At 45.4% G+C, this 14265-nt stretch overlaps 1 protein-coding gene across 1 annotated transcript in view; it reads left to right on the forward strand.

The window, feature by feature from the left end:
• Positions 1-14265, forward strand: part of LOC137361878 (kinesin light chain 2-like) — a 233833-nt gene that overhangs the window by 82074 nt on the left and 137494 nt on the right. The window contains exon 10 of the mRNA XM_068026480.1: positions 301-462. Within this exon, the coding sequence (XP_067882581.1) occupies positions 301-462 (162 nt within the window). The remainder of the gene's footprint in view (positions 1-300; positions 463-14265) is intronic.

Genomic DNA, 14265 nt, shown 5'->3' on the forward strand with positions numbered 1-14265 from the left:
TCTCTCTCTCTCTTTCTTTCTTTCTTTCTTTCTCTCTTTCTCTCTTTCTCTCTCTCTCTCTCTCGATCTTTCTTTCTTTCTTTCTTTCTGTCTTTCTCTCTCTCTCTTTTTCTCTCTCTCTCTCTCTCTTTCTCTCTCTCTCTCTTTCTGTCTTTCTCTGTCTCTCTTTCTCTCTCTCTCTCTCTCTGTCTTTCTCTCTCTCTCTCTCTCTCTCTCTCTCTCTTTCTTTCTCTCTCTCTCTCTCTCTCTTTCTTTCTTTCTCTCTCTCTCTTTCTTTCTCTCTCCCTTTCTTTTTCTTAGGGTCTCGATCCCATTCACCAGACCAGAGTCGTGGAGATTCTGAAGGATGGTGAGTCTGCAGATCGGAGGAGAAGCCGGGACAGTCTGGCTGGGAACCCAGTGAAGTATGAGAGTGGCTCGGAAGGTGGTGAGGAGGTCAGCGTGTCCGTGGAGTGGACTGGGGTGAGCCTGATTCAGTAATAAACTAAGCTGATGTCAGTTGGTGCTGACTGCTGTTCCCAACCGTGAGTGTGCACTCTTCTTGCGCGGGGATCCTCAGTTGTAAGACTGATGAGGGTAAGAGAATTGAGCCAGGGTTCCCACTCCTGTCTCTGTCCCATTAATGCCTGCTACATAGCACGTGGGCTAGATAGCAGGCGTGTTGGGTTCATTGGTGGTGCCCCCCTTGTGGAATAGCTGGCCGTCACTGTGAAAGGACCTGAGGGCGAGGGATTTGATTTCTGAGAGGTAGCCAGTGGTAGTTCATCTGTTAAGGGGAGTGTTGCGCAGGCCTGGGGTTGAGGGAGATTATTTTCCCTCTGCTCAATGAGGCACTGGCTTGTGATATACACTCTCGATCCTCCTCCCTTCACCCTTGTGTGTTGCCCGGTGCCTGTGGGACACAGTGTGACCCAGGAAGGTTGATGGTGCTAATGGAGCCTCATCATGTTCACCCTTCACACTTGAAGCTTGGTCAGAGAGGCAGATTTTGAGGCGAGGGAGGCGGAGAGTTTTACGGAGGGGGTTCCAGTGATTAGGATCTGGTCAGCTGAAGGTGGAGTGTTTAAAATCAGTGTGTACAGGAGGCCAGAGTTTCTCTTTCTCCGTCTTTCTGCTTCGTTGTGTCTCTTTCTTCCTCCTGCTCCTTCACTCTCAGCCCCTTCAGTATAATTGCCTGTTTGCAGACTGCTGGCTAAGTAGCATTTATCTCACCTCTGACAATCTTGGTTTATCCTTTTAAAGTGAATGCCCTGAGCCCCCCCCCCCACACCCCCTCCCTGCACCTACCTGCTTGAGTTCCTGCTTTGCCCAGCTGTGTCTGCCCTTCCTTCTCCTGCTGTTAAATTGGGTCAGACTCAGTCAGCAGATTCACCCAAGCCTGAGGACAGTCAATACCCCCGACGTACCTCCCCGTGACATTGCTCCCCCATACTTCCCCCTCCCACACGTCCCCCTCCCACACGTCCCCCTCCACCCATTTCTCATCTGCTGTGTCTTATTTCAGGAGGGGAATGAAAACCAGTTTTGAAAACAAAAGTGTAATGGACCAGAAAGTGGTGTTTGGAATCTGAGCTGGTGCTGAGCACTTTCCACCTGGTTGAATGTACTCGCAGAGAATGGGGAAGTCGGACTCCTGTCTCTGATAGGCTGACACCCGCTCTGTTGTCTACGGTGCAGTTCAATGCTGCGTTTTGGTGAATGATGGTGGGCGTCTCTAGATGTTTCTGTTCCACTTCTTGAACCTGCTTTGTATGTCCTTGGGCAGGCAAGCTCTCTCTGTGAATGTGTTTGAGCGTGTGCGTGTCTGTGTTTGTGCGCGTGTGTGTCATAAGAGTCATTAGGCCACAGAAAGAAGTCATGCCAGCTCACTGTAGAGCAATCCAGTCAGTCTCACTCCCCCCACTTTATCACTGTAGAGCAATCCAGTCAGTCTCACTCCCCCACTCTATCACTGTAGAGCAATCCAGTCAGTCTCACTCCCCCACTCTATCATTGTAGAGCAATCCAGTCAGTCTCACTCCCCCCACTCTATCACTGTAGAGCAATCCAGTCAGTCTCACTCCCCCCACTCTATCACTGTAGAGCAATCCAGTCAGTCCCACTCCCCCCACTCTATCACTGTAGAGTAATCCAGTCAGTCCCACTCCCCCCACTCTATCACTGTAGAGTAATCCAGTCAGTCCCACTCCCCCCACTCTATCACTGTAGAGCAATCCAGTCAGTCCCACTCCCCCACTCTCTCACTGTAGAGCAATCCAGTCAGTCCCACTCCCCCCACTCTATCACTGTAGAGCAATCCAGTCAGTCTCACTCCCCCCACTCTATCACTGTCGAGCAATCCAGTCAGTCCCACTCCCCCACTCTATCACTGTAGAGCAATCCAGTCAGTCTCACTCCTCCCACTCTATCACTGTAGAGCAATCCAGTCAGTCTCACTCCCCCCACTCTATCACTGTAGAGCAATCCAGTCAGTCTCACTCCCCCCACTCTTATCACTGTAGAGCAATCCAGTCAATCTCACTCCCCCACTCTATCACTGTAGAGCAATCCAGTCAATCTCACTCCCCCACTCTATCCCTAAAGCCCTGTAAGTTTATTGCCCTCCATTCCTTATCCACTTTCCTTTTGAAATCATTCATCATCTCCGCTTCCACCACTTTTGTGGACAGGGAATTCCAGGTCATTACCTGAAAGTTCTTCCTCACATTCCCCCTGTATCTCTTGTCCAAAACCTTCAGTCTGTGTACCCTATCCTTGTACCATCAGCTAATGGGAACTGCTTTTCTTATCTAAACCTGTCATAATCATGTACACCTCTATCAAATCTCCCCTCAATCTCCTTTGCTCCAAGCAGAACAATCCCAGCTTCTCCAACCTGACCTCGTAACTGAGATCCCCCATCCCTCGAACCAATCTGGTAAATCTCCTCTGCACCCTCTCAAAGACCCTCACACCCTTGCTAACAAGAACTGGACACAATACTCCAGTTGGGGCCTAACCAGAGCTTTATAAAGGTTCAGCATAACCTCCCTGCTTTTGTACTCAATGTCTGTATTTATGAAGCTTTACTAACCATTCTTTCAATATGTCCTGCCACCTTCAAAGATCAATGTACATGCACCCCCAGGTCCCTCTGTTCCTGCACACTCTTTAGAACTGTGCCATTCAGTATATATTGTCTCACCCTATTCCTTTTGCCAAAATGCATCACCTCACACTTGTCTGTATTAAATTCCATCTGCCACCTGTCTGCCTATTCTGCTAGCCTATCTATGTCCTGTTGCAGTTGATTGGTATCATCCTCACTGTCTCCACACTTCCAAGTTTGGTATCATTGGCAAATTTAGAAATTTTATTCTGTGTTCCAATATCCAAGTTATTTATGTTGCTACGACCAAAATAGTGATCATAATACCATTTCAATCACAAACAAAAATCGTCAACTTAAAGCCAATTACAAATGTGTGAGGGGAGAAGTGGCTAAGGTTAATTGGGTAAATAGACTGGAAGGTATGAGGGGAGAAGTGGCTAAGGTTAATTGGGTAAATAGACTGGAAGGTATGAGGGGAGAAGTGGCTACGGTTAATTGGGTAAATAGACTGGAAGGTATAAGGGGAGAAGTGGCGAAGGTTAATTGGGTAAATAGACTGGAAGGTATGAGGGGAGAAGTGGCTAAGGTTAATTGGGTAAATAGACTGGAAGGTATGAGGGGAGAAGTGGCTAAGGTTAATTGGGTAAATAGACTGGAAGGTATAAGGGGAGAAGTGGCGAAGGTTAATTGGGTAAATAGACTGGAAGGTATAAGGGGAGAAGTGGCTAAGGTTAATTGGGTAAATAGACTGGAAGGTATGAGGGGAGAAGTGGCTAAGGTTAATTGGGTAAATAGACTGGAAGGTATGAGGGGAGAAGTGGCTAAGGTTAATTGGGTAAATAGACTGGAAGGTATAAGGGGAGAAGTGGCGAAGGTTAATTGGGTAAATAGACTGGAAGGTATGAGGGGAGAAGTGGCTCAGGTTAATTGGGTAAATAGACTGGAAGGTATGAGGGGAGAAGTGGCTAAGGTTAATTGGGGAAATAGACTGGAAGGTCTGAGGGGAGAAGTGGCTACGGTTAATTGGGGAAATAGACTGGAAGGTATAAGGGGAGAAGTGGCTAAGGTTAATTGGGTAAATAGACTGGAAGGTATGAGGGGAGAAGTGGCTACGGTTAATTGGGTAAATAGACTGGAAGGTATAAGGGGAGAAGTGGCTACGGTTAATTGGGTAAATAGACTGGAAGGTATAAGGGGAGAAGTGGCTACGGTTAATTGGGTAAATAGACTGGAAGGTATAAGGGGAGAAGTGGCGAAGTTTAATTGGGTAAATAGACTGGAAGGTATGAGGGGAGAAGTGGCTCAGGTTAATTGGGTAAATAGACTGGAAGGTATAAGGGGAGAAGTGGCTAAGGTTAATTGGGTAAATAGACTGGAAGGTATGAGGGGAGAAGTGGCTCAGGTTAATTGGGTAAATAGACTGGAAGGTATGAGGGGAGAAGTGGCTAATGTTAATTGGGTAAATAGACTGGAAGGTATGAGGGGAGAAGTGGCTCAGGTTAATTGGGTAAATAGACTGGAAGGTATAAGGGGAGAAGTGGCTAAGGTTAATTGGGTAAATAGACTGGAAGGTATGAGGGGAGAAGTGGCTAAGGTTAATTGGGTAAATAGACTGGAAGGTATGAGGGGAGAAGTGGCTAATGTTAATTGGGTAAATAGACTGGAAGGTATGAGGGGAGAAGTGGCTCAGGTTAATTGGGTAAATAGACTGGAAGGTATAAGGGGAGAAGTGGCTAAGGTTAATTGGGTAAATAGACTGGAAGGTATGAGGGGAGAAGTGGCTAAGGTTAATTGGGTAAATAGACTGGAAGGTATGAGGGGAGAAGTGGCTCAGGTTAATTGGGTAAATAGACTGGAAGGTATGAGGGGAGAAATGGCTAAGGTTAATTGGGTAAATAGACTGGAAGGTATGAGGGGAGAAATGGCTAAGGTTAATTGGGTAAATAGACTGGAAGGTATGAGGGGAGAAGTGGCTAAGGTTAATTGGGTAAATAGACTGGAAGGTATGAGGGGAGAAGTGGCTAAGGTTAATTGGGTAAATAGACTGGAAGGGATAAGGGGAGAAGTGGCTAAGGTTAATTGGGTAAATAGACTGGAAGGTATGAGGGGAGAAGTGGCTAAGGTTAATTGGGTAAATAGACTGGAAGGGATAAGGGGAGAAGTGGCTAAGGTTAATTGGGTAAATAGACTGGAAGGTATGAGGGGAGAAGTGGCTAAGGTTAATTGGGTAAATAGACTGGAAGGGATAAGGGGAGAAGTGGCTAAGGTTAATTGGGTAAATAGACTGGAAGGTATGAGGGGAGAAGTGGCTAAGGTTAATTGGGTAAATAGACTGGAAGGTATGAGGGGAGAAGTGGCTAAGGTTAATTGGGTAAATAGACTGGAAGGGATAAGGGGAGAAGTGGCTAAGGTTAATTGGGTAAATAGACTGGAAGGGATAAGGGGAGAAGTGGCTAAGGTTAATTGGGTAAATAGACTGGAAGGTATGAGGGGAGAAGTGGCTAAGGTTAATTGGGTAAATAGACTGGAAGGTATGAGGGGAGAAGTGGCTAAGGTTAATAGGGTAAATAGACTGGAAGGTATGAGGGGAGAAGTGGCTAAGGTTAATTGGGTAAATAGACTGGAAGGTATGAGGGGAGAAGTGGCTAAGGTTAATTGGGTAAATAGACTGGAAGGTATGAGGGGAGAAGTGGCTAATGTTAATTGGGTAAATAGACTGGAAGGTATGAGGGGAGAAGTGGCTAAGGTTAATTGGGTAAATAGACTGGAAGGTATGAGGGGAGAAGTGGCTCAGGTTAATTGGGTAAATAGACTGGAAGGTATGAGGGGAGAAGTGGCTAAGGTTAATTGGGTAAATAGACTGGAAGGTATGAGGGGAGAAGTGGCTAAGGTTAATTGGGTAAATAGACTGGAAGGTATGAGGGGAGAAGTGGCTCAGGTTAATTGGGTAAATAGACTGGAAGGTATAAGGGGAGAAGTGGCTAAGGTTAATTGGGTAAATAGACTGGAAGGTATAAGGGGAGAAGTGGCTAAGGTTAATTGGGTAAATAGACTGGAAGGTATGAGGGGAGAAGTGGCTAAGGTTAATTGGGTAAATAGACTGGAAGGTATGAGGGGAGAAGTGGCTAAGGTTAATTGGGTAAATAGACTGGAAGGTATGAGGGGAGAAGTGGCTAAGGTTAATTGGGTAAATAGACTGGAAGGTATGAGGGGAGAAGTGGCTAAGGTTAATTGGGGAAATAGACTGGAAGGTATGAGGGGAGAAGTGGCTAAGGTTAATTGGTAAATAGACTGGAAGGTATGAGGGGAGAAGTGGCTCAGGTTAATTGGGTAAATAGACTGGAAGGTATGAGGGGAGAAGTGGCTAAGGTTAATTGGGTAAATAGACTGGAAGGTATGAGGGGAGAAGTGGCTAAGGTTAATTGGGTAAATAGACTGGAAGGTATGAGGGGAGAAGTGGCTAAGGTTAATTGGGGAAATAGACTGGAAGGTATGAGGGGAGAAGTGGCTAAGGTTAATTGGGTAAATAGACTGGAAGGTATGAGGGGAGAAGTGGCTAAGGTTAATTGGGTAAATAGACTGGAAGGTATGAGGGGAGAAGTGGCTAAGGTTAATTGGGTAAATAGACTGGAAGGTATGAGGGGAGAAGTGGCTAAGGTTAATTGGGGAAATAGACTGGAAGGTATGAGGGGAGAAGTGGCTAAGGTTAATTGGGTAAATAGACTGGAAGGTATGAGGGGAGAAGTGGCTAAGGTTAATTGGGTAAATAGACTGGAAGGTATGAGGGGAGAAGTGGCTAAGGTTAATTGGGTAAATAGACTGGAAGGTATGAGGGGAGAAGTGGCTCAGGTTAATTGGGTAAATAGACTGGAAGGTATGAGGGGAGAAGTGGCTACGGTTAATTGGGTAAATAGACTGGAAGGTATGAGGGGAGAAGTGGCTAAGGTTAATTGGGTAAATAGACTGGAAGGTATGAGGGGAGAAGTGGCTCAGGTTAATTGGGTAAATAGACTGGAAGGTATGAGGGGAGAAGTGGCTACGGTTAATTGGGTAAATAGACTGGAAGGTATGAGGGGAGAAGTGGCTAAGGTTAATTGGGTAAATAGACTGGAAGGTATGAGGGGAGAAGTGGCTCAGGTTAATTGGGTAAATAGACTGGAAGGTATGAGGGGAGAAGTGGCTCAGGTTAATTGGGTAAATAGACTGGAAGGTATGAGGGGAGAAGTGGCTACGGTTAATTGGGTAAATAGACTGGAAGGTATGAGGGGAGAAGTGGCTAAGGTTAATTGGGTAAATAGACTGGAAGGTATGAGGGGAGAAGTGGCTCAGGTTAATTGGGTAAATAGACTGGAAGGTATGAGGGGAGAAGTGGCTCAGGTTAATTGGGTAAATAGACTGGAAGGTATAAGGGGAGAAGTGGCTAAGGTTAATTGGGTAAATAGACTGGAAGGTATGAGGGGAGAAGTGGCTAAGGTTAATTGGGTAAATAGACTGGAAGGTATGAGGGGAGAAGTGGCTAAGGTTAATTGGGGAAATAGACTGGAAGGTATGAGGGGAGAAGTGGCTAAGGTTAATTGGTAAATAGACTGGAAGGTATGAGGGGAGAAGTGGCTCAGGTTAATTGGGTAAATAGACTGGAAGGTATGAGGGGAGAAGTGGCTAAGGTTAATTGGGTAAATAGACTGGAAGGTATGAGGGGAGAAGTGGCTAAGGTTAATTGGGTAAATAGACTGGAAGGTATGAGGGGAGAAGTGGCTCAGGTTAATTGGGTAAATAGACTGGAAGGTATGAGGGGAGAAGTGGCTACGGTTAATTGGGTAAATAGACTGGAAGGTATGAGGGGAGAAGTGGCTAAGGTTAATTGGGTAAATAGACTGGAAGGTATGAGGGGAGAAGTGGCTCAGGTTAATTGGGTAAATAGACTGGAAGGTATGAGGGGAGAAGTGGCTAAGGTTAATTGGGTAAATAGACTGGAAGGTATAAGGGGAGAAGTGGCTAAGGTTAATTGGGTAAATAGACTGGAAGGTATGAGGGGAGAAGTGGCTCAGGTTAATTGGGTAAATAGACTGGAAGGTATGAGGGGAGAAGTGGCTAAGGTTAATTGGGGAAATAGACTGGAAGGTATGAGGGGAGAAGTGGCTAAGGTTAATTGGGTAAATAGACTGGAAGGTATGAGGGGAGAAGTGGCTCAGGTTAATTGGGTAAATAGACTGGAAGGTATGAGGGGAGAAGTGGCTAAGGTTAATTGGGTAAATAGACTGGAAGGTATGAGGGGAGAAGTGGCTAATGTTAATTGGGTAAATAGACTGGAAGGTATGAGGGGAGAAGTGGCTAAGGTTAATTGGGTAAATAGACTGGAAGGTATGAGGGGAGAAGTGGCTAATGTTAATTGGGTAAATAGACTGGAAGGTATGAGGAGAGAAGTGGCTCAGGTTAATTGGGTCAATAGATTGGAAGGTATGAGGGGAGAAGTGGCTAAGGTTAATTGGGTAAATAGACTGGAAGGTATGAGGGGAGAAGTGGCTAAGGTTAATTGGGTAAATAGACTGGAAGGTGTAAGGGGAGAAGTGGCTAAGGTTAATTGGGTAAATAGACTGGAAGGTATGAGGGGAGAAGTGGCTAAGGTTAATTGGGTAAATAGACTGGAAGGTATGAGGGGAGAAGTGGCTAAGGTTAATTGGGTAAATAGACTGGAAGGTATGAGGGGAGAAGTGGCTAAGGTTAATTGGGTAAATAGACTGGAAGGTATGAGGGGAGAAGTGGCTAAGGTTAATTGGGTAAATAGACTGGAAGGTATGAGGGGAGAAGTGGCTAAGGTTAATTGGGTAAATAGACTGGAAGGTATGAGGGGAGAAGTGGCTAATGTTAATTGGGTAAATAGACTGGAAGGTATGAGGGGAGAAGTGGCTAAGGTTAATTGGGTAAATAGACTGGAAGGTATGAGGGGAGAAGTGGCTAATGTTAATTGGGTAAATAGACTGGAAGGTATGAGGGGAGAAGTGGCTAAGGTTAATTGGGTAAATAGACTGGAAGGTATGAGGGGAGAAGTGGCTAAGGTTAATTGGGTAAATAGACTGGAAGGTATGAGGGGAGAAGTGGCTAAGGTTAATTGGGTAAATAGACTGGAAGGCATGAGGGGAGAAGTGGCTAAGGTTAATTGGGTAAATAGACTGGAAGGTATGAGGGGAGAAGTGGCTCAGGTTAATTGGGTAAATAGACTGGAAGGTAAGGCGGTAAATGAACAGTGGAAAACATTTAAAGAAACAATTCAAAGGGTTCAACAAAAGTACATTCCATTCAAAGACAAAAACTCATCAAGAAAGACCCATCCGTGGCTCATTCAGGAAGTGAAGGAGATAATTAGACTGAAAGAAGAGGTTTACAATGTTGCAAAAAATAGTGGCAAGTCTGAGGGTTGAGAATGTTTTAGAAACTAGCAAAGGGCCACCAAAAAGTTGATAAAAAGGGAAAAAATAGAATGCAAGTAAATTAGCCAGCAATATAAAAACAGATTGTAGTTCTCTTTGGCCTCCTTGTCTCGAGAGACAATGGGTAAGTGCCTGGAGGTGGTCAGTGGTTTGTGGAGCAGCGCCTGGAGTGGCTATAAAGGCCAATTTTAGAGTGACAGACTCTTCCACAGGTGCTGCAGAGAAATTTGTTTTTCGGGGCTGTTGCACAGTTGGCTCTCCCCTTGCGCCTCTGTCTTTTTTCCTGCCAACTGCTAAGTCTCTTCGACTCGCCACACTTTAGCCCCGTCTTTATGGCTGCCCGCCAGCTCTGGCGAACGCTGGCAACTGACTCCCACGACTTGTGATCAATGTCACAGGATTTCATGTCGCGTTTGCAGACGTCTTTAAAGCGGAGACATGGACGGCCGGTGGGTCTGATACCAGTGGCGAGTTCGCGGTACAATGTGTCTTTGGAGATCCTGCCATCTTCCATTCGGCTCACATGGCGAAGCCATCTCAAGCGCCGCTGGCTCAGTAGGGTGTATAAGCTGGGGATGTTGGCCGCCTCGAGGACTTCTGTGTTGGAGATACGGTCCTGCCACCTGATGCCAAGGATTCTCCGGAGGCAGCGAAGATGGAATGAATTGAGACGTCGCTCTTGGCTGACGTACGTTGTCCAGGCCTCGCTGCCGTAGAGCAAGGTACTGAGGACACAGGCCTGATACACTCGGACTTTTGTGTTCTGTGTCAGTGCGCCATTTTCCCACACTCTCTTGGCCAGTCTGGACATAGCAGTGGAAGCCTTTCCCATGCGCTTGTTGATTTCTGCATCTAGAGACAGGTTACTGGTGATAGTTGAGCCTAGGTAGGTGAACTCAGATTGTAAGAGCTTTGGTAAATACATAAAAAGGAAGAGAGTAGCTAAAGTAGACGTTTGTCCCTTAGAGGCAGAGACAGGAGAAATCATCATGGGGAATGAGGAAATGGCAGAGGCATTGAACAAATATTTTGTGTCTGTCTTCACAGTGGAACACACAAGTTCCACACGAGAAATAGGCAGTAACCTCGGGGCTAAAAAGAGTGAGGAAATTAAGGATATTGATATAAGTCGAGAAAAAGTATTGGAGAAACTCGAGGGACTAAAATCTGACAAGTTCCCGGGACTAGATGGCCTACATCCTAGGGTTCTAAAAGAGATAGCTGAAGAGATAGCGGATGCGCTGGCTATGATTTTCCAGAATTCCTTAGATTCAGGAATGGTCCCGTCAGATTGGAAGTTGGCAAATGTTACACCGCTTTTCAAGATAGGAGGTAGAGAGAAAACAGGGAACAACAGGTCAGTTAGCCTAACATCAGTGGCTGGGAAAATGCTGGAAACTATTATTAAAGAAGTCTTAACATTGCACTTGGAAAAGCAAAGTATGATTAGAACAAGTCAGCATGGTTTTAGAGTCATAGAGTTATACAGCACAGAAACAGGCCATTCAGCCTAGCCTGTGCCGACCATCAAGCACCTAACTATTCTAATCCCATTTTCCAGCACTTGGCCCATAGCCTTGTATGCTATGGCGTTTCAAGAGCTCATCTAAATACTTCTTAAATGTTGTGAGGGTTCCTGCCTCTACCACCCCTTCAGGCAGTGTGTTCCAGATTCCAACCACCCTCTGGGTGAAAACATTTTTCCTTAAATCTCCTCTAAACCTCCTGCCCCTTACCTTAAATCTATGCCCCCTGGTTATTGTCCCCTCCGCTAAGGGAAAAAGTTTCTTCCTATCTAACCTACCAATGCCCCACATAATTTTGTATACCTCAATCAGGTCCCCGCTCAGCCTTTTCAGTCTCTCTTCATAACATAACTCTTCATAGCTCTCTTCATTACTAAAACGCGATGCTGTTTGACAAATTTATTAGAGTGTTTTAAGGATGTAACTAGTAGGGTAGATAAAGGAGAACCAGTAGATGTAGTATACCTGGATTTTCAAAAGGCATTCGATAAGATAAAAGATAATAAAAGATTAATGGGCAAGATAAGGGCTCATGGTGTTGGGGGTAATATATGAGCATGGATAGAGGATTGGTTAACAAACAGGAAACAGAGAGTGGGCATAAATGGGGCATTTTCAAGTTGGCAGGCAGTGGATAGTGGGGTTCCGCAAGGATCAGTGCTGGGGCCTCAGCTATTTACACTCTATATTAATGACTTGGATAATGAGACAGAGAGTAATGTATCTAATTTTGCTGATGATACAAAGGTAGGTGGAAAGGTAATCTGCAGGGAGGACATAGAGAGGCTGCAAAGAGATATAGACAGGTTAAGTGAGTGGGCAACAAGATGGAAAATGGAGTATAATGTAGGGAAGTGTGAGGTTATTCAGTTTGGTTGTAAAATAGAAAAGCAGAATATTTTTTTAAAGGTGTGAAACTGGTAAGTGTTGATGTTCAGAGAGACTTGGAGGTACTCATACAAGGAACGCACAAAGTTAACATGCAGGTGCAGCAGGCTATTACGAAGGCAAATGACATGTTGGCCTTTATTGCAAGGGAATTGGATTACAGGAATAAAGAAGTTTTACTAAAATTGTACAGGACTTTGGTGAGACCGCACCTGGAATACTGCGTGCAATTTTGGTCTCCACATTTAAGAAAGGATATACTTGCACTGGAGACAGTGCAGTGAAGATTTACTTGGGATGAGGGGGTTGTCCTATGATGAGAGGCTGAGTAAATTGGGTCGAGATTCTCTGGAGTTTAGAAGAATGAGAGGCGATCTAATTGAGACAGAAAATTGTGAAAGGGCTTGATAGGGTAGAAGCTGAGAGATTGTTCCCACAGGTCAGGGAATCTAGAACACGGGGACACAGTCTCAGGATAAGGGACCAATCATTCAGGACTGAGATGAGGAGAAATTACTACACTCAAAGGAGGGTTGTGAATCTTTGGAATTCTCTACCCCAGAGGGTTGTGGATTCTCCATCATTGAATATATTTAAGGCGGGGATAGATAGATTTTTGGTCTCGCAGGGAATCAAGAGATATGGGGAGCGGGCAGGAAAGTGGAATTGAAGCCCAAGATCAGCCATGATCATATTGAATGGTGGAGCAGGCTTGATGGACCATATGGTCTACTCCTGCTCCTATTTCTTGTATTCTTTGGTTCCTTTTTATTCTGGCTAGATCCCCTCTCATCCCATTTAGTTAGCTCTCTTCCAGTTTAGAAGTTCGACTTTAGATTGTTCCTTGCTCTTCACCATTACTAATCTAAACCTTATGATACGATGATCACTCTTACCCAAGTGCTCCCCCACTGACATTTGGTCCACCTCATTCCCCAGCACCAGATCCAGCAATGCCTCCTTCCTAGTCGGACCAGAACATGCTGGGCAAGGAAGTTCTCCTGAACACATTTCAGAAATTCCTCCCACTCTTTAGCCTTTACTCTAACATTATCCCAACCGATGTTTGGGTAATTAAAATCCCCCAGTATCACCACTCTATAGTTCTTGCACATCTCTGTGATTTCCCTGCAGATTTGCTCCTCTATCTCTCACTATTTGGAGGCCTATAGTATATGCCACCCCCCACCCGCCCCCCCCCCCCCCCATAGCGTCATCATACTGTTTTTGCTTCTCAACTCAAACCACATGGATTCTGTCCTTGCCCCCCTCACTACATGTGTCTGTGTTCATGCACATGGGCTTTTTATTCTTTGATTAACTGTATTGGTAAGTGGGAAAATTTAAATATATGTTGTGACTTGTGGAGAAGTGGAACTAGAATAAACAGTGCACTCCTCTCACCTCAGTCATAACATGAAACATATAAGATTCAGAAGGGGCATTTTTTTTATTCATTCATGGGATGTGGGCATCACTGGCTAGGCCAGCATTTATTGCCCATCCCTATTTGCCCTTGAGAAGGTGGTGGTGAGCTGCCTTCTTGAATCACTGCAGTCCATGTGGTGTAGGTACACCCACAGTGCTGTTAGGAAGGGAGTTCCAGGATTTTGTCCAAGCAACAGTGAAGGAACAGCGATATAGTTCCAAGTCAGGATCAGTGGATGGGGTAGCTGTTGAACAGGCAGATACCGAGTGCAGAGAGTCTGTGAGGAAGGTTAGACAATTGACACGACAAAGTTGCAGCCAGTATGATGGGTTGAAGTGTGTCTATTTTAACGCGAGAAGTGTCAGAAATAAAGGTGATGAACTTAGAGCATGGATCAGTACTTGGAGCTACGATATTGTGGCCACTACGGAGACGTGGATATCACAGGGGCAGGAATGGATGTTGGATGTTCCGGGGTTTAGATGTTTCAAAAGGAATAGGGAGGGAGGTAAAAGAGGTGGGGGAGTGGCATTGATAATCAGGGATAGTATCACAGCTGCAGAAAGGGAGGTCATCGAGGAGGAATTGTCTACTGAGTCATTATGGGTGGAAGTCAGAAACAGGAAAGGAGCAGTCACTTTGTTGGGAGTTTTCTATAGACCCCCCAATAGCAACAGAGACACAGAGGAACAGATTGGGAGGCAGATTTTGGAAAGGTGCAGAAGTAACAGGGTTGTTGTCATGGGTGACTTCAACTTCCCTAATATTGATTGGAACCTCCTTAGTGCAAATAGTTTGGATGGAGCAGTTTTTGTCAGGTGTGTCCAGGAAGGTTTCCTGACTCAATATGTAGATAGGCCGACTAGAGGGGAGGCTATGTTGGACTTGGTGCTTGGCAACGAA

This window comes from Heterodontus francisci, unplaced genomic scaffold (assembly GCF_036365525.1).
Source record: "Heterodontus francisci isolate sHetFra1 unplaced genomic scaffold, sHetFra1.hap1 HAP1_SCAFFOLD_967, whole genome shotgun sequence".
Taxonomy (NCBI): Eukaryota; Metazoa; Chordata; class Chondrichthyes; order Heterodontiformes; family Heterodontidae; genus Heterodontus; species Heterodontus francisci.